The following is a 21,532-nucleotide window of genomic DNA, read 5'->3' on the forward strand; positions in this document are numbered from 1 at the left end:
TTGGTCATACAGCAGCATGTTATTTAACTCTGTGTTGGTGTAAATTTTCTCTTTTTCTTCCTGTTGTTGATTTTTTGTGGCTTTTCATTGAAGGGGATGCATAGTAACTGTGTGATGGAGACTAGCACAGGCCGATGTGAAAATACAACACAATATGCATCTCTACTTAGGAATTAAAGATCCACTCCCAATGACACTGCAAAGTATATCTTGACAATGGGATGCTGGACTCTCTGTCACTGTTCTTGCCTACAATGTCAGGATACACTTAATAGCAGAATGATGGACTTATGACTGCTTATGAAGGACTATACTGTTGTGATGATACAGGGGAAATATAGGAGAAATAATAGTGGGGGAAAAGGATTTGGAAGGAGGAAAGGGAAATTCCAGAGTCTACAGAACTGTATCATAGAATAATAAAATATTCTCTCAAAAATTTTAGAGCCTGGCGTGGTAGCCTAGTGGCTCCCATATGGGTGCCGGTTCTAACCCCGGTAGTCCTGCTTCCCATCCAGCTCCCCGCTTGTGGCCTGGGAAAGCAGTCAAGGATGGCCCAAAGTCTAGGAACCCTGCACCTGTGTGGGAGACCCAGAAGAGGCTCTGGGATCTGGGCTTTGGTTCAGCTCAGCTCCAACCATTGTGGCAGCTTGAGGAGTGAATCAACAGACGGAAGATCTTCCTCTCTGTCTCCCCTCCTCTGTGTATATCTGACTCTACAATAAAAATTTAAATAAATATTTTTTTTTAAATTCTACAGAATCACTGGAAAATCGTATTTTGAGAAAAGCTATACATAGACTTTCCAATATTTTTGCACAAATAAATTTATCTTTTAACTCCAGTTCTATAACAGCTTAAATGAGTTATTGATTGATTGATTGATTTAGAAGCCAGAGCCACTGAGAGAGAGACAGAGAATCTTCCAATGCTGATTCACCTCTCAGATTGCTGCAAAGACCAGTGCTGGGCCAAGCAAAAGCCAGGAACTAGGAGTTTCTTCCAGGTCTCCCACATGGAGTGTCAGCGGCCAAAACCCTTGGACCATCCTTCCCTGACTTTCCAAAATATATAAGGAAAAAACTGGACAGGAAGTGGAGCATCTGGGACTTGAATCATCGCCCATATGGGATGCTGGCATCACAAGCAGTGGTTTTACGTGCGGCATCAAAACATCAGCCCCACGTGGGCAGTGAGAGCAGTGTGAGCATCGACCAGGGGGCTTCAAGTCAAGGTTAGCAGATGTATGAGTGCATCCAGGCTAGGTCTGCAGATAGCAGAACTGGCTGTATTTCAACCATCCTTCTGGAAAGAACAGTCCGCTGAAGGAGATGAGGAGACCATTGCAATCTATTATAAAACACTCTGTAAGGACTATTTGCTGGGCTTCTGTGTGGCCACAGGGACAAAACGTTGATGCACTCACAGACCATACAAACCCTGACCTCAAGTGTGAGCCTCTGCCCTTGCCACCTCCATCTTTTACATTAAGAATGCATTATTTGGGTTAGAATCCATTATATCGTTATCCCACAAGTTCAGGGCCTGGGACTGGTCCCGATGCTCTCTTTGCTTCTGATCCCAGCTTCCTGCTAATGCACATCTGAGGAGGAGGCTGGTGCGAGCTCAAGTGCTTAGGTACCTTTTCACTCATACGGGAGACACAGATGGATTTCTGGGTCCCTGGCTTCATCCTGGCCCAGCCCTAGCTATTGTAGACATTTGCAGAATGGAACCAATGACTGTGCAATATTTTCTCTCTTTCAAATAAAATGAAAGTAAATAAATACATTTTTAAAGTCCCTGGCTATGCTCTAACTGTAAACAGAAAAGTCTCACTTGGAGTCATCTCAAAGTAAAGTGGATTTCACAGCATGTCCTTACAATGCCACTCATATTGCACATGGCAGTGATGTGCACACAAGTGTTATTTGTTCACACTACTGCCCATGTTCAGTGGGCCAGCCCCATTTCGGATAACTCTTCAGTTTGATTAGCCTCTTTCCCTGGAAAGTATGTTTGCTGCGTCCACTTTTGACAATAGATTTTTTTTTTAATAAAACATAAACTAAATGGAATGTTTCCAACTCCTCGGCTTTTTCAAGTTAAGTTTTTCTGGCTGGCAGAATGAAAGCCCAAGAAAGATATGTATTCACATGCTGGATATTAGAACAATAACAGACAAACCAAAAAGATGCAGCTGCGTTTTATGTTTCTTGGACTGCTTTGCTGTATCAGCATTCACCAGGACTGAAATCTGTCTGGTTTGACTTCCCACGGATGCAAAGAGCTGTGAACAGTTGGTGCCAATATCATGGGCACGGTTAAGGTTTTAGGGCTTCTTGTTGGCAACGCAAAAATATGTATTTTGAAACCATAATCCTGCATTCTAAATATTTCACAGTATTTACTGAAAATTACACTGATAAATACTATGGTAGGACAATGGCTCAAACTAAATGTGGCTAGCCTGAAAGAACACGCTGTTCTTAACCCACAGCATTAAGAAAAGCAACTGAAATCTACAGATTTTGGAAACGGACTTGGCAACCCAGCCAGGAAAAAAAAGAAAAGAGAGATGTATGTCAAAACTCAAGAGATCAGCCCTGTGAACTGATTAGGAAAGAATTCTGATGGGAAACAAAACATTCTCTTATACTTCCATCTCTCTATGCATTCCTTTAAAGATGCTATGGGAGAGGAAATGTGGACAAAAGTTATGCATTGACAGCATTTGGGAAAGCACGCCACGAATTTCTGGACTGTGGCTTGTGTTATGGCTCAGCAAGTTAAGTTGTGCCCCATGTTGGAGCGCTGGTTTGAATCCTGGCTTCTCTGCTTCAATCCAGCATCTAATGGATTCTGGGAGGCAGCAGAGAGCAGTTCAAGTGTTTGGGTCTCTGCTATCCCCATGGACAAACCAGATGGTGTCCCAAGCTCCTGCTTCAGCCCTGGGCCAGCTCTGGCAGTCACGGGCATTGGGAAGTAAACACGAAAGATCTCTCACTCACTCTTTTAAGTAGATGAAAATAAACATATTTTTGTAAAGCAAGAGGATAGTCTATCCTTTTTGTATTGTTGTAACATGATTACAAAGACTATGGACATTTTTTTGCCAGAAAAAAATATTCATTCCTGTGGTAAATACGAAGTGGAAACCTATCTCGTGCTAGGCTCATAACCCATCAAGAGGCACAAAGTAGGCAGCCGTTCACATCTTAGCAGCACGTTAGGTCGTGTGAGCCAGAAGGGAACTACCAAGTCTCCTCATTATGAAGGTCCAGTTTCTTCTCTGCACCAGGTAGTCCTCTGTGGGGTCACACTGTGGCACCCTTAGAAGACCTGAACCAACAACTGTGCCCTATCCAAGACACCCAGCCGGAGCATCTCACTCGTCATTTTTGCCTGAAAGGATTATTTTGTGGGGACTTGGAAAGAAGTGACTCTTCTAATTCTGCCCATCCTCTCAACTTCTCAGCTGGTGTCTATCTACAAAGGAGTTTCCTGTGGTTAGCCCAAGTTCATGCCAGCTGCTCTGCAGAGACAGCATCAATGCTTAATTTCCCTTTTTGACCAGTTTGTGGTGACTCTTCTCTTACTTTCCAATTTACTCTCAGAGCAGTTAAAAATGTTCGTAGTTAAATCTGTAAATTATGTCCTTTATGATTTTGGTCTTAAGAGCCATACACATACAAAACAGTGAGACTGCAATGTTTCTTTTAGCTGCTCATAGCTTACTTTCTTCACACTTAATTTTTTGTTTATTTGAGTTTTCTGAAAGAAGGAAGTAGAGTCCTGTTTCACTGCATTCTTCATGGATGCTCTATGTTTACATCCTAAATTTTATTGGACAGTTACCTAGATGGCCTCTCACAGATTCTGAACACACTGTGGGTTTCTCTTTTGTCTTTCTTTGATTTATTTGTGTTTGCATCACTGCTGGTTTGCTTTTTATTTTATATGTATGAGCTTGAATGACAACTCACTAAACACTTCTTTGATTACGCAAAATAATTTTGTTTCCTAAGCAAAAAGCCATTAATATAATTTGACTATGATTATGCAGTTTTAAAAAGTGGTAATTAGGTTCAGAAGAAAGTTCTACAATCAGAGAGAAAAACTACAAACATACATATAACATATGTATATATTCTGTCTTTATTGATACACATACACACACATTTGTGTGTGTGTGTGTACACCACCAGCTAATAAGTTGAGAAGATGGGGAGAATTAGAAGTCACTTCTTTGCAAGTCCCCACAAAATAATTCATTCACAAATATGTGTGTGTGCATGTGTGTGTGTATGAGAAAAGAATTCATTAAAGGGGCTTAACAGTAAGTTGGATATATCAGAGAAAGAAATCTGTGAACTTAAAGGACAATAAAAAGTATTCAATTGAAAGACAAAACAAACAAACTTGAGTCCAATGTCTGTGGAATATTGTTAAATGCATGTTATCCATATACATATCATTATTAAACACATGTAATTGGAGTTCCAGCAAAAGAAGATAGAAGGAACCAGCCCTGTGGTCTGGCCTGCAATGCCAGTGTCACCTATAGGTTCTGGCTGCTTCACTTCCCATCCAGCTCCTGGGAAAGCAGCAGCAAATGACCTAAGTACTTGGGTCCTTGCATCCGTTTGGAAGAACTGGCTGGAGTTCCAGGTTCCTGACTTCAGCCAGACCCAACTCTAGCCATTGTGATTATTGGGAGATTGAATCAGTGGATACAAGTCCCACCCCACCCACGTCTCTCTCAAATTAAAAAAAAAAAAAAGTACTTAAAAAAAGAGAAGCAAGAACAGAAGACCAAAGAACATTTTTTGGATGACAATAATTGAGATCTTTCCCAAAATGGTGATCAACAAGAATCCACAGGTATAAGAAACACAGGAAATACACAGACAATTACACACACAGGATAAACCCAAAGGCCAGAGTTGAATCAATGTGAAGCCAGGAGCCTCCTCTGGGTCGCCAACGTAAGTTCATCCCAAAGCTTTAGGCCATCCTCCGCTGCCTTCCCAGGCCACAGGCAGGAAGCAGGTTAGGAAGTGGAGCAGCAGTATAATAGGAATATACATGACCTGCCAAGGGCAGATTTAGCCTTTCTAGATAACACATGATTTCTGTCACAAAGAATTTTGTTTCTGTTTTGTGAAATTATTTGATACATTATGTATTCAATATAAGTGCAAAAACCACTTTTAGCTAACATGTTATGAAGGAACAGATCATGAACCTCCCAGGACAGACTGACCTAAGGAAGGAAGGGAGGAAAAGATAAATAGCAATTGAGCATCATGTGGAGCAACTTAGCACCATTACAGAACCCACAAGCACTGAAAGAATGCTAAAATTAAAAAATATTATAAAGAATTATATGCTAAACAATCAATAAGGTGAATTTAAGTCTCTTGAGAAACATAAACTACCAAAACCCATCCAAGAAGAACACCTAGACAGTGTCATGTTACTAAACAGAATTTATAATTAAAAAAACAAGCAAAAGCTCTTTCTAGAGAAAATTCCAAGTACAGAAGCTTTTGCCAGAAGAAATAACCCCAAACTGTCAAAACAAATAAACAAGGAAAAAAAACCTGTTCTATAAAACCTATGTCATTCTTCTACTAAAATTTGATAAAGATATTGTAAGTAAATAAAGCCATAAACCAATACACCTCATGAGCAAAACACAAAACACCAACAACATAAATGCAATACACAACTCGCTTTTACACAAGGAATGGAAGGTTGGCTCAAACCGCCAAAAACCTCCAACATCTATCAATACAACTCACCTTATTAACAGAGCGAAAGAAAAAAACATCTGATCACCTCAACAAAGGTAGAAAAACCATTTTACAAAATGAAAAAACCATTTATGATTTTAAAATCAAAATACAAGTGGCAAGCGTTTGGCCTCCCAGCTCAGGTGCCACTTGGGACAGTGAGATGACAGCATCACAGTGCCTCAGCCAAGTTCCAGGTCTGTTCCACATCCCACCTGCCTACTAACATGCCTCTGGCACACAGCAGTGATGGGTCCAGTAGTTGGGTGCCTGGCACCTATGCGGGAAATCTGAACGGCATTCATGATTCCTGGCCTCAGCTTTGGCTGGCTATGGGTGTTGCCACCAACTGGAGAGAGAACGAGCTCATAGACTGTTCTCTGTCTCTCTTCATCTCTGTTGCTGTCTTTCACATAAAATTTTTAAAAAATTTAAGTTAAAAACAATCAAACTTCAAAAATACTACAAATAGACGGGAACACCTTCAATATGATAAAGGAACATCTTCAAAATGATAAAAAAAAAACCAACATACAACTATTAACACTTCGTGGTGAAAACTGAATGCTTTCTTCCCAATACCCACAGCAGTACACAGATGTCTGCATCCACTTCACTGTAATAGAACCTTTGGCCTCTCAAATACAGGAAGAAAGATAAATACAAGGCATAAGAATTGGTAGAGGGGAATAAACTGTCATTTTTAGCCAACAGGATTCATTGCGTGGAAAGCTTTGCTATCCACCACAATTTACTAGAGAAAATGAAGTCAGCAGGTTGCAAGAAACATATAAACGTCTATTTGAGAATGCAAAGTTTTATTTAACAATCATTTCTATATTTACCGCATGCAAATAACTAGAAAAAGAAAATAATCACCAGCCACAATAGTATACAAATAGATACCTAGAAAAACATAACAGAAAATGTATAAGATTCTACACTGGCAACCCAGAAAAACTATTCAGAGACAACAAAGACCTGGTTAGATGGAGATGCAACATATCACAAAAGTGCACTGCAGTCTTAATAGCATGATGATTTTCATAGTCCCTAAGTTAATCCACAGAAATTTACACAGAAAGCTTATAGAGTTGATATCAAATACAAACAAGGCAGTCCAAAGGATGACTTATATTACTTGGAATCTGACTTTACACTCACAGAAAAATGAGAGTAAAAGTTTATTTTGCTGCAGAAAATGAAATTCATGAATAGGCGTTTTGGTAATAAACACTTTTTCATAAAATTTTTGAAGTTTCCCAGTATTTCAAAGCTATAGTAATCAAGATACACTGGCGTTGTCCTAAAGACAGAAAAATAGATGAATGAAAGTCATGTTCTGAATATACGCGCTCATTCGTAGTCAGCTGAATTTCAATTAAGGCACCAAGCTATTTTTCCAATAAATAATACTGGAAACAACTGGATATCGAATGAAAAATGGACTTAGATCCTCTTACACTCCTACTTAAAAACCAACTTTGATCAAAGAAAGGACATAAAACCAACAAAAACAGAAATTGGTAGGTTGAACTGCATCAAAAGCAAACTAAATGCTTACTGAGAAGAAGAATATTCCAAAGCATATGTGCCCCAATAACAAATTTGAATCCAAAAATACTATTGTAATGACATGGAGGAAGTGGGGATGGGGTTTGGGGAGGGGGAACAGGAAATCCTGGAGCCTGTGGAACTGTATCATGGAATAAAAAACAATCTTTTCAAAAGGTAAAACAAGAGAGAGTGGTTTCTTTGAATCAGTTTTAAAAAGACAAATCAATTAAAAATGAGCAAAACACCTGCACAGGCTCCAACAGAATATGTGCACTACAAGCCCATGAAGTCACTCAACAGCACCAGATATGGAGGGAAATGAAAGTGAAAGCTGCTGTGACACATTTCATCGTAAGAGGACGGCTAAGTATCAAAGACTGACAGCAGTAACTGGTGGCCCCCGTGGGAGCGCAAACTGTGCAACCTCTTTAGTGTGCTGTCTCCGAGTGTCTAACAAAGTCAAATATCCGTTGCCCGACTTAGAAACTTCACTTCAAGAATATGCACAACAAATCAATACCAATGGAAATTTAAAAAAAAGTATAAGAGGGTAGGAGAAACTGCAAAAGAGCAATGAAGTAAACGTTCCTGGAGAAACTGTTTTATGTCTGCTTTTGGCCAGTGGCTACATGGGTGTCCACTACTGTTAAATATCAACAAACTGAACAATTAAATGCAAAATTGCCCATAGCTTTGAACAAAGAAGATAAAAATAAACGTTCACTCTTGGCCTCCATACACTTGGATACACTTCCAAGCAGCATTTACAGACATGTGTTCTTAGTTCAATATTAACAAAGCAAGATATTTAGTACCATAAAATGCAAGAAGGGAGCCGTTTCCATAATAAAGAGAGATGGTATTGCGTGAGCTTCGATAAGGAGCAGTCAAGGGACTTTTGGAGATGTTCCAATTTTTGGCTGGTTGACAGTTATGCAATATGTTTCTTTACTGTGTAATGTAGTTTTCTCTTCAAGTGCTAACATTATTGCTTTTATTGCAAACATAGAAAGAAGAACTGAGCAGCCTGCTTACTTAGCTACCAAACTTAAGCACTTACCCTAAATGGCTAGATGAGATATAATGTGGAAAATTGAAATCTACACAATATTTATGTGAAACTGCCTGAACATGAATAGGGATGGCATTGTGGCACAGCCAGTCAAGCTCAGCAGCACCAGCATCCTATATGGACATGGGTTCGTGTCCCGGATGCTTTACTTCCGATGTAGATCCTTGCACATGACCTGGAGAAAATAGTGAAAAATGGCTCAAGTGCTTGGTTCCTGCCACCCATGTGTGGAGACATGGATGAAGGTCCTGACTCTTTGTTTGTTTTTAAAGATTTTTTTTGTTTGACAGACATACAAAGTAAAGCAGAGACAGAAAGGAAGATCTGTCTGCTGATTCACTACCCAAGCAGCCACAATGGTTGGAGCTGAGTCAATTCGAAGTCAGGAGCCAGGAGCTTTTCCGGGTCTCCCATGCGGGTGCAGGGTCCCAAGGCTTTGGGGAATCCTCGACTGCTTTCCCAGGTCACAAGTTGGGAGCTGGATGGGAAGTAGGGCTGCCAGTATTAGAACCAGTAATCATATGGGATCCTGGTATGTGCAAGGTAAGGACTTTAGCCATTAAGCTACCACGCCGAGCCCAAAGGTCCTGACTCTTGGCTTTGAACTGACCCAGTCCCAGCTGTTGAGGCTATCTAGAGAGTGAACCAGTAAGCAGATTCCGCTCTTCCTCTCCCTCTCTCTCTTTCCCTTTGTCACTTGAACTTTAAATAAATCTTTTTTAAAAAAAAGAACAATAAAGCTTCTGAGGATTAAATGATTCACTTAATCACTTTTCATTTGGCATTATTATACCTTTGTTACATTTACACTCTATTAAAACTCTGCAGATGGGAGGCACAATGAAAATGTGAATAGCAGGGAAATGTTCTTACTGATACAAACATGTCAAGCGTATGGTCTATTTTGTGTCTTGTATAAACCCTAAAAGGTTCTGTGGCAAAACAAATAGCTGTGCAGCCACAAAGAGACTGACTCGCCTCTGTATGCAAACAGGCAGAGCTTCCCTTCCCCACCCTTTTACAAAGAACAAATAAATCCAACGTAAAAATTTTGAAAAACTATGTAAATGCAACATAATTACGTTTGAACCACAAAAGACAGGAAATTTCGAGTTACAGATGCCATGGGAAGCTTTAATTCTATCCTTGTGTATATGTTTTATGAAAGAGTCTTTCATTACATGATCACATAACACTGGGCCATGTAACAATCAGTTCAGCAAATGTTTATTTTGCAATGTGTAGAAGGAAAATATTTTACATGAGAAATTGTAGGAAATTAGTATATTGCTTAGGCATGCTATAAGGCAGACTTTCTTAGAATCTCGGGCATTTCAGAAAACTAAGAGTACCACCTCTCTCTCAATTTCTTATGAAGAACGTAGAATCTACGTCTTTTTTGTTTTATCTAAAACTGACCTTTACACATCATTTTGAAGTTATGGAAAATGTAAGACATTAGAATTTCAGGCTTCTAATCAAGTATATCATATGTTTTGCATAAAAGAATAATGGAGTTAATCAAAAGATTCATGATTTAAAAAAAAAAAAAAGATGAAGGAAGGCAACAACAGAGTAGCACCTTTAAAAAACTTTACTAAAAAATAGGAACCAAAAATACTATATCTAGGAAAGCAGTCCTCTAAGTATTTGTAGAAAAGATTTCGAACATAAAGAATTTACATATCTAAGAGGAAGCCATGGGCATAAGCCATTCTTTTTTTTTAATATATATTTATAACTGCATGACACTTGGGCCTTCTCGGGCACATTAACACGAAGCTTAACTGGAAGCAGAGCAGAACTCAAACCAGCACTTCAACAAAATATGTCAGGGTGGTGATTTTCTTTTTCATTTCTTCAGCAACACATTAGTCATTCAATAGCATGTTATTTAACTTCATGGTGTTATAGATTTTCTCCCTTTTTCTTCCTGCTGTTGATTTTGTTTTGTGGCTTTTCATTTAAGGGGATATATAGTAACTGTGTAATGGAGACTGTCATATCCAGTTGTAAGGATAAAATGCAGTCTGCATCTCTACTTCCAGACAATGAAACTGTTAACTATATCTTGACAATAGGATGCTGAACTCTCTGCCATTGTCCATGCTCACAATCATGGACTTATGACTGTTTATGAAGAACTATACCAGAGCAATGATATAGGGGAACTCAGTGTGGGAGGAGGTGTTTGGGGAATGGGTAAAGGAAATCCCAGGGCCTATGAAACTGTATCATAAAATGATGATAATAATAAGAAGAAGAAGTTAAAAATTGTTTTAAAAAACTTGAGCATCAAGTAATATAGTACCTGCCTTAGGAAAAAAATGGAAAAAGTGTAGGAAGACAGAGACAGAAATACCAGTATGTAGACCAGTCTACAAAGCTACATAGAGAGGGATGAGCGAGGCAACATGGTGCAGCTGCAGCTCGTCCCTGTACACACAGTTAGCAGGGAAGAGGGATGTCTCCTCAGACTTCACCTTGCAGATAATCATCAAGAAAGCAGCAGTGACTTCTACTAAGGTAGGAGCACAATAACCAGAACACTCAAACCAAAATGTAGTGTAACAGGTGTCAAAGAAATATCTCAACAAAATAAAAATTTAAAAATCCATTTGGGAATTGAAGTTTTTATTTAAAACACACACACACACACACACACACACACACACACACACACACACACACACAACTTTTGGGACATGGGAAGGGTAACACTTGTCCCAGTGGTCTCAGCTGTTGTTTGGGTACCGGCATCCCTTACTAGACTCCTGTTTGCTCGAGACACCTGCATCCCATATGGAGACTCCTGGTTGCTGGCCCCTCTGCTTCTCATCTGGCTTTGTGCTGGGTGTCCAAGGAGGCTGGCAGTAGGTAATGGAGCAAAGCCTCAAGCTTCTACCACTACTGCTGGTTATTGCGAATTTTCAATAAACCTAATGCTATTTCAAAGTATAAGTTAAAAAGAAACTTAATAAAAAACAAAAAGTAAAGATTCTGAGGTATGGAAAATGCATTTCAGACATTTCTAGAGGTCTTTTACCTTTAATATTTTAAGATATTTGAAACTGTATATGATTTTATTAAAAAAAATTACGTTCCCCAGAACACAAGTGTTAATAGCTTTTTTTGCAATGTTGGTGTGATTTTATATACTTGAAGGCCAAATTACCTCCAGATGAATTCTGTATGTATCAAATAGACACTAACAGTCAACAAGAAAAGGAAAATTCATCATAAATCTATTTTACCAGGATATTTACTGCTTGTTTAAAAACTAGGGGGGTGTACGGTGAGTATATTTCACACCCCTTTTTTGAAAGTAGTAGTCTGAAGTACTAAAAACAATCAAGAGAATTTTATGGAACCATTGATTTCATTAAAATCACCTTTAATCCAGTAGCCAAACTGTTACCCTTAGGATTATATTTCTTATTCTTACTGAGAAATATATAAGGGAAGAGAATTGCTAATGCCTTCTGTGACCTCAGGTCAGTAAAACTGTGCCAAAAATGTACACATTGATCCTTATAAGTGGCCTAAATTTCAACCACAGCCAAAGTCAGATCATTAAAACATAAGACTGCTCATCATTAAAATAAGTTTCTAGCCCATGGACTCTACAGGAACTTACACTGGGATGGAATATTTATCATTCCCTTATGTCTCACTTGAAGGTCCAAGATGCAATAAATCCTGTCACTCTAGCAATCAGAAGCATGTCTGACATGCTTCATGGAGATGCCATGAGTAACGGTTGGACCCTCACCAAACTCAAAAATGCTCTCAGATGACCCCTGTGTGTTTATGAAAACACGTGCGGGAACACCACATCCACACGCACAAAGAGCGGCTGCTCAAGAAAACCCATTTGGGCTTCCTTGTGAGAGATCTTGCCGCAGAATTTGAGACATCTGGTTCCCTTCTCTCCTTCCTACGCTCTTTTCCCTTTTGCCCCCACCAAGTCACACTTTTGGTTTTCCTCACTATTCTTAGCTTATTTGCAGACATCCTCTCTTTTCATCAGCTACAGCAAGTGGTGGAAGCAACCTCTCTGGTTATCCATACTACCAGTCACCAAGTATTCGTAATACTGCGTAGACAGTCCACACGCTCACCTTAAGCTCTCGAGATGGACAGCCAACCGCCAAGGGGCTGCCCCGCATGGCTGCTTGGACCCAGCTTTTCATTACACAATGGAGGTGCTTCCCTTGAACCTGGTTCTTCTTGGTGTGGCACTGTGTGATGAACAGGCTGATTTTTGCCTCTCTGCTCCTGAAGTTCACCTTCAGTTATTGGTCCTCCAGCTGTTGGTCATCACCCTTGCCCATCCCCCTGATGTTGTGCTCTTCTTAACATGTCTTGTTGAGGTGGCCACCTGGCTCCACCTAGCTTTTCTTCATAACTCTTTATCCTGTCAATTTCTTTTATTATATTTCATAGACATACTTTAAGTGACCTTCATATACACAATACAAAGTAGGATTGTGCAAGCTATTAGCCAAAAACTTTGATTCTGTAAAGGTGGTATTTTTGGCATTCACTCTCCACTGTGTCCTCTTTTTTTCTTGTTTTTGTTATTTTCCGTTACACAGTTTTCTTCCCAACATTTTCCCCCATATTATCACGATAGCATAGTCCTTTAGTAATAGTTACAAGCTTAACATTCTGCTATTTAAAGAAGAGGACTCTCCAGACTGCTTATGATCTACATCAAAGGATTGTAAAACCTAATATGCTATTAAAACCCTATGCTACTCGGAAATGGGGTGGGAGAGCAGAGAAATCTTCCATCTCCTTAGAATGTGTGAGGAAGACGTGAAGTATAACCTATCAGGAACATATCAGGGAACATATGGACAACAGACTCGAATCAGCATTAGACAATAGTAAAACTACAAGACATATAGGGGGAATCAAGAGCGACCCTGACAACCTCTTAACAGGAGGTCATATGCACAGAGCAGGGGGGACCCCAGAGTGGAGAAGGTGGACAGGAGGAGACTTGTATCCCAGCCCTGGAGACTCCTGGAACTTCATCAAGGACTACATCCCAACTGCCAAGGAGACCACGGGGAATTGGAGTGCCTTCGGAGGCCATGAACTCTGAGGTCATCCACCCCCGTTTGGATCTACCACATGGGATGGAAGAAGCCCAAATCCTTCCTCGCAGGATCCAAGGTCATTGAACAACAGCCAGGAGCACTGAGCGGTCCGCAGAAACAGAAGAACAGGAAGCTTCCTTCAGGACTAGGGAGAGGAGCTTTCTCTGGTCCTTACTTAGTTCCAACTTTGGATCCCCACCCTCTCTTGCAATGACCATCAGGGTGGCTCTGGAGGGCCCCCCCAAAACAAACACACAAAAAATTAGAATAGATAGACAGAACAGCAAGGAAAGCTTAGAACCAGACAGAAAACGGTCAGCGTGGACTCACACATACCTTACTAGGTAGGACACAAAGATTAGTTACTCCTCACTAAGGTATTAAAGATTTCTCTGCACACCCCTCCTAAAACTGTTCTGCACCTCAACTGTTGACATATGCCTTGTTAGAGTTATAAGCCAGTTTATACTATCCTAAAATCTGCCAAATTCAGCAAAATCATGCTTCAACACTATAAACTGCTAAATACTAAAATGAAAATAGACACAAGACAGCTGAATAGTACCCTATAGCCATTTTAAGATGTATAGAAGCGGGTTGGATATAAACTAAAATTGAATGGTTAATGAAGTAGTCACAGGATGTTGTTAAGAACTTGCTTTTTTTTTAATATATTGGTTATTCAATACCATGTTAAACAATTCCATAATGTTGTAAATTGTTGTTGATGACATGTTGTGGCTTTTAAATGATCGGGATGATATTTTGCCGGCTCTGCCTTCAGACCAGAGATGGTCTCCCCAGGAAACTATTGAGTTTACCTGGACAATAAGAGGCTGGACTCTATGCTTGGTGTATGCTTGCAATGAAAGAATTTAGACTGAATTTGAACTGTAATACTGCACCAAGGTGGAGGAATCCACCATGGGAGGAGGGCATGGGGAGGGGTTGGGGGAATCCCAGAGCCTATGAAACTGTGTAGCATAATGCAATGTAATCAATAAAAAAAAAAAAGAAGAAGAAGAGGATTCTCAGATAAATCAGTTAAATATACCTTGACAGTATGACACTGGGTTTTCTACCTTCCCCTCCCTTTCCAGCCACTTGCCATGATACACCTAGATGGCATATATTTTATCGTATACATTGTCCAGAAAAGCACAAAGCAGTAAAAAACAAAACAAAAAGCCCTCAAATCGTATTATCCAGAAACAGTAATTACTTCTGCATTTCTCTGTATCCCTGCACATACTATGGATAGGTAAGACAGATAAGTGGGTGCGTACACCACATTTAGAAAAAAATAATGCCTTGTCTGCTATTTGCTGATTTCTATATACAGGAAAGAGGACAGAATCCACACACTTGCATATCCGTCCTGTGCTGACTTTTTTCTTGCCAGTTTTGTTTTTACTAGTTGATTTCCTTAATGATAATTCCTTCACCATGGGTCTCAGGCTCATATTTAAATGAACTCAGTGGTTTGCGCTGGTAGTTTCTCACCACAATTTTGTTGCTTTGAAACATTTCTCTTTGACTAGGGTCTTGAATAGCTCATTTCTGTGATCAAGAAGTTTTCCAAGGAGATCTAGTGAGTTCAAAAGTCACTAATTCCTTTGTTGCCCTTTATGAATGGCAGCTTGGTGAGCGTGAAATGCTAGGGCAAATTTTCTCCCTAACATCTTCTGGCACGAAAAGAAGTACTGGTAAAGTCTGCAGCCAACGTGTCCCAGTAGCCCGCTTCCTCTTCTGGGATGCACTTAGATTTCTGCTTCATTTTTGCCATTTAAACTGTTTATTTAGGACATGCATTGTGGCTGGCCACTCTGTATCAATACCACTCTTTGGGGTGTCTTTCTGACTTTCACAGGGAATATTTCTTCTGTCTTTAGACTCATGGTCCATTGGTTACCGAGTTTCATCATTTCCAGCCTGTAGTTGACTTGTGAACGCCAATTATATGTATGTTGCACCTCCTTGGGTTCCATATTTAACAATTTCTTCATCAGCATTTTCATATATTTTTCTTTTGCATTTGACCTTTGAATTTGCTACATACCATATTCCAGTCTGTATTTTCATCTGCATTCAATACATCACTTTGGTGTCCATCCAGGCTTTTAGCTCAATCATTTTACTGTTTATTTCTGAGCTCTGACAACGTGATTTTTAAAACTGCTTAAATTATAAAGTCTTTGGTTAGCCATTCTATGATTCTTAAGGCTCTTCTATTAGGAGGGAACATACTATCTTAACAGCCTTGTCACTGTGGGAAAATTGAATTTATGTGTTGGCTTTTGTAATAGAATTATCTCAAACACAATGCCACAATGCCAATCTCTTTACTGTAATAATCCATCTCCATTCTGTTTTAAGCACTCTGGCAGTCAATCTGATTCCCTCCAAATCGTTGAAAAGATGACTACTGCCCTGTGCTACAATCTGGCAAGCATTCTGCTTAGCCGTCCTCTGTCCACAGTGTCTCAGCCACCTCCTTGGGTAGAAGACAGCAACAGACACCACAAGAGGACATGTCCTTAGGGTCCACTCTTCCTCACGAGACATACTGCCAACCCACCCACCTCTTCCAGGCCCAGTTACCGCCCCTCATCTCTGCCCCATAAAGAGAACAAAGAAGTTGACTATGCACCGAATGACCAGGACATCTGAGGAGAAAGATTGAGCTCGTGTTAGCTGGCAGCACATTATGCCTAGTTCAAAATTCATAACATTTTCTGGAGTGCTTCATAAATTCCAATTGTCACTATTTTCTTCTTTAGGATAATACAATCTTTCTTCCACTTTTGATCTTTCCTGTAGTTGTCACACCTCTGGCCCTAAGTCAAACTTCTAATAAGAAAATTCTAAAAACACACTTAGTATATTTACTGATGTGTACATATCTACTGCCACCTCATCATCCACTATCTTAAAATTTACCCCTTTATTCCCTAGCTCCCCAACCTAGGTTCAACCATTTTTTCCCACTTCTATTTTGTTGTTTTAAAGACAAGAAGCTTTAAGCCTCAAAGTAAGAAAAGAGTATGATTGTCTTCCATGACCTTTTCTCAAAATGATTCAACTGAAAGGGCACAAAATAAGGATTTCCTGGAAAGAGCTGTAGCAAGAAGAGTTTGAAGCCCCAGCATGGAGAGTAATACAAAAATGTTAAAAAGGCTTTTCTGGCACCCACCGGATGACCTCATAATGCACTGCAGAGACCTTGTTAAAATAAGATAAAAATTTTGCAAGAATGAACTCTGATCTACAGGAATAAAATCCAATATACGTATTAAGAAGTGAACAGTCACCAAGAGTGGCAAGCAGTTGGCTCAGGGATCACGAAGAGATGGCTTAGGACCTCCGCAGCCCCTTCCAGTGAACCTGGGCTTGAGTCCCAGCTCTGCACACCCTGGGAAAGCGTGTGATGGTTCAGATGTTCGTGTTCCTGTCACCGACATGGAGGCCTAAAAGGGAGTTCCTATCTTGTGACTTCAGCTGCCCCACTCCAGCTGATCTGGGCATCTGCGGAGTGAACCAGTGGGTGGAAGGTCTCTGTCAGTCTCTGACTCCTCTTTCCAAATAAATAAACAATGGCCACAAAGGCCGAGCACAGTACCCCATCGAGGAGCTGGAGTACTCAGGCCATCTTGTGGTGCTTTCCCACACACATCAACAGGCAGCTGGATCAGACGCTGACCAGCTGGACTCTAACTGATCACATCATCACAAAAGACAGCTTAAACCACTGGACCACAGTGCTGACCTCTTTGCTATCGTCCTAAAACTGTACCACGGTTAAATCTTTTTTTCCTAATTAGATAATCACGTGCTTAGCTATCAAGATCAGAGATTAAAATCCTTTCTTTACCTCCACAGGTCACCTTTTTTTTTTTTTTTTTAGATACTGAAAATCTGGCTACTGAATTGGTAAGAATTAAGAATACTACAGAGGGCCCAGCATGGTGGCCTAGCAGCTAAAGGCCTCGCCTTGAACGCGCCGGGATCCCATATGGGCATCAGTTCTAATCCCAGCAGCTCCATTTCCCATCCAGCTCCCTGCTTGTGGCCTGGGGAAGTAGTCAAAAACGGCCCAGAGCCTTGGGACCCTGCACCCATGTGGGAGACCTAGAGGAAATTCCTGGTTCCTGGCTTCTGATCGACGCAGCACCGGCCATTGCTGTCACTTGGGGAGTGAATCATTGGACGAAAGATCTTCCCCTCTGTCTCTCCTCTTCTCTATATATCTGACTTTACAATAAAAATAAACAAATCTTTGGAAAAAAAGAATACTACAGAAACATAATCAAGAATGACCTACGACCCCAGCTCCTTAAAGAGAATAATTCTTTTTGTTGATTGTATTACAGATTTCCACGAGAAACTCAATACGTGGCACTGAAAATCCTTCCACATTTTCCAGCTCTGCCCCGCATCTCACCTGAAACAATTCATGATCTGGGAGCAGCATGCGTTCTCACGACTGACACTACCTCCCCCAGCTCTCACCTAGTGCCCTCCTCCCGTCCATCCCACGGTCCCCGTTTCTACTTACGCCATACTCTCGGGCTCGACTGCACAGGCGCCAACTGCTTTGGTGACATTCACGAGAAGAGCCTGGTTTATCCCAACGAGGAGGTTCACCAGCGGCTGAATGCCACCACACCTGCGGACGATGACGCGGTTCTCGTGCTCCTGGCAGCATTCCCCCAGGGCTCCCACCACGTTGATAAGCACTTCCTCAGGCTGGTTCGTCAGAAGTCCCACCAAAGTCTCAATGGCTTTATACTCCCGAAACCTAAGTTCATCAGGGCAGACAGAAGATTATTTACTGTACAACGCCATCTGGTAATATTCAAGGTAATCAAAGTCATTGAACTTTGACAATATGCTCATTCAACCCATACATCTCTATGAAGAACGCAGTAATTCATCCGCATAATGAGGTAGCTGATTTGAAGCTTGGCGCCCATGCCCAGCCACCTGCTGCAGGCCTGTGCCCTGGTCTCACTGCATAGCCATGGCTTCACCCACCTCTGAGCTCTGCACTTCCTTTCTGCTGAGGTTTGCCCTTCAGAGACTATTTCACATCAACAAAACATTCTACAGGTTGAATGGGAATAAATTATACTTTATGTAGTGTTGCTTTTAGGCACACTAAGCGTGACTTCATCGAGCCTACTTGGGTTGAAAAGGCCTCCCACGGTAGGCAATCGCTTGCACATCACCATTGTCCATCTGTCTCTTCAGTGTGAGCTTGAGGGAGGATGTGAAAGCTAAAACACTCAGATGAAAGTATGATCCACACAAATACTTTTTACAAAGAGCTAGACATTAAAAGATTAAAATAAAGGTAACTCTAAAAATAATTTTGTTTCAATTTCAAATTAATTTCAATTTCATTGAAAACAATTCAATGAAAACTATTTGAAAGTGGTTGTTCCTTGAAAGCAACTGATCGTGTCTCCAGCTGAATGTCCCGAATGTACCAAAGAGGTTGTTGTGACTCATTGCTGTTGCAAGACTCCAAGGCCCTTTTGTTCTCCACAGTGGGCTATTTCAGGTTTTTAGCCACATTCTGGGGAAGGATGCAATCCCCAGCCACTCTGGACCAGTCCAGACCTTTCTGCGAGAGTGATGCCTGCAAAGAAGGGTCAAGGAGCATCCAGAGGCCACGTTGTGCTAAGCTGTCCAGCCCAGGAGGGCTTACTCAAGCCTTCTAACCACAGCATGGTAGTTAAGTTGGGGCAAGATCTGCACCAGGTCTGCACGTGTGGTGATGAGCACTTACCCTCTCACACAGCCCCCTACTCCCTAACATGAAAGACAGCTGTCCTAACAGGCTCCAGAAGCTCCCCGGGGCCACCGTTGCTGCAAACACATTCCTTTGTATGATAACTCCTTCCGGTAACTTCCTTAGACCTCACCAGAAAGTGGCCCCGCAAAGTTAGGCTAGTTGTCAATCACTGTTTATCTTTGGAAAAGGGGACTGAATGGAACCATGTGCACCTCAGAAGATTCCCTGGGAAATTCACCTCAACTTGGGGTGGACTCAGCGGAAATATCAAGGCTGCTTCTCCTATCCGTGGCTGCCATATGCAAGGCCTGGAAAATCCTTTCCCTAGCATGATGGGGTCAGGGTGCTTCCAGGGAGAAGCATGAAGGTGTAGCCCCTTTATCTCAGCAGCATTAAACTAAAAATGTAACCCAGGGGACAGGTATTAACGACAGCCTGTCAAGTGCCTTCTCTTACTTGGCCACATTTTCCTTGCTGATGGAACACTTCCATATTGCCCCCGTGACAGCAGCCAGCCGTTCCTTGTTGTCAGTCTTGCTGAGCAGGCTGGCCAGAGGCTTCAGTCCTCCATGCAGTCGAACCAGTTCACGGGTGTCCTCGTCCTCAGCACACTAGAGAGAAGGTCGGACCAGAGGTGCCCAGTGAGCAACACACTGAGATTTGCGATGGAGGTGTGAGCGGCCTCCACTTGAACAGCTATCAAAGTTCTTTTTGAGAGTATCATTTTCTGAGCGCCCCTTTGAGTAAAATCCATTTCTCCTCGACACTAGCAGCTGGGTAAGGGTGAGCAACAGCGTCTGGCACACTTGGTGATTCTGCTCAGCCAGATCTGAGCAGCCTGAGCCTCCAATCAGACAGTTACAGGTAAGTAAGTAGCCTGGGACTCCCACGAGTGGACAGAGGGTTTCTGCAATGACGCAGCCCAGAGCTTGGGCTGGGGAAACCACAGCAGAGAAGACAGATGAGACACAGAGGGTTGGTACACTGAAGAGTTCCTGCAATGGAATTTCTATGCCCGAAGCAATAGGTTGCAGGAATAGTATGTGACATTTTATTCAAATATGTTTATTCATTGTTGTGTCATCCTGGAAGTAAATATTTACTACACATATGTTTCTAACTGATTGTTGTTGTGGGATTCCAGCACCAACAGAGGGGGAGTCTAGTGCAGATGCTGCTTTTCCCGTAAGCATACGGCTTTTCTCTGGGGCTGTGGCTTGCAAATATGGCCTGATTCCCCTACAAGGGCCACTCGAGAAGATCCTCATCACAAGGTACAGCAGAGGCCCCTGTCATGCTCATCTTCTACCTGTGAAATTTTTCCCCAGTGGTAACTTTAACAAACTGAACCAGAGATAGGCATTGGCCTAGTGGTTAAGATGTGTGCTTGCAATGCCACTCCAGAATGCCTAGGTGTGAGTTCCAGGTTCATCCTTGGTTCCATATTGCTGCTGGTAGACACATGAGAAGGTACCAGATGATGGCTCAAGGTGTTGGGCTTCTGTCATCTACATGAGAAACCTGGATTGATTTCCTAACTCCCAGATGTTGCAGGCATTTAAGGAGTGAACCAGTCAAAAGGAGACCTTTCTGTTCTCTGTCTCTCTGAGCCTCTCAAATAAATTAATTTCAAATGTTAATTAATTGGTATTCCTAACTGACGCTTCTCCTACGCAAGTCAGGCCTATATATTCTAGTGTGGTCTCAAAATTCATACACTGAATTCTAATTCATAGTACCTCATAATTCAACTATATTTGGAGACAGAGAGTTTAAAGAGGCAATTGCCGAGGACGAGGTCACTGGCGTGGGGCCTGATTCAACAGGACTTCTCTTTTTATAAGGTCAAATGATGAGGACAAAGGTGTGGACAAAGAGAGCACCACAGGAGTTCAAGGAGATGTGTGATTTTCCGCCAAGGGGAGAGGCCTTGGGAGCAGTGCCCTTGACCTCATGCCGCCAAACTTCAGACTACAAGGAAAGCAGTGTCTTCTAGGGAAGTCCACACTGATGGAAGTACAAGTGGACTGTGACAGTCCCTACCGGTACAAACCTGCCCTCGGGATCTCTCTCTTTCTCTCTTCTAATTTTTAAATTTATTTCTTATTTATTTGAAAGGAAAAGAGGCAGAGACCTTCTACCTGCTGATTTACTCCTCAAAAGCCTCCCAACAACCAGGGCTGGAACAATTCTAAAGCCA

General features: G+C 41.4%; 1 protein-coding gene across 1 annotated transcript in view; it reads right to left on the minus strand.

Moving 5' to 3' along the window:
* ODAD2 (outer dynein arm docking complex subunit 2) overlaps positions 1-21,532 on the minus strand; it is a 148,438-nt gene that overhangs the window by 91,805 nt on the left and 35,101 nt on the right. The window contains exons 8-9 of the mRNA XM_040992524.1: positions 19,789-19,943; positions 18,091-18,333 (exon numbers count right to left, since the gene is read on the minus strand). Coding sequence (XP_040848458.1) covers positions 18,091-18,333; positions 19,789-19,943 — 398 coding nt within the window. The remainder of the gene's footprint in view (positions 1-18,090; positions 18,334-19,788; positions 19,944-21,532) is intronic.

This window comes from Ochotona curzoniae, unplaced genomic scaffold (assembly GCF_017591425.1).
Source record: "Ochotona curzoniae isolate NIBS_2020 unplaced genomic scaffold, NIBS_Ocur_1.0 contig_78, whole genome shotgun sequence".
Taxonomy (NCBI): domain Eukaryota; kingdom Metazoa; phylum Chordata; class Mammalia; order Lagomorpha; family Ochotonidae; genus Ochotona; species Ochotona curzoniae.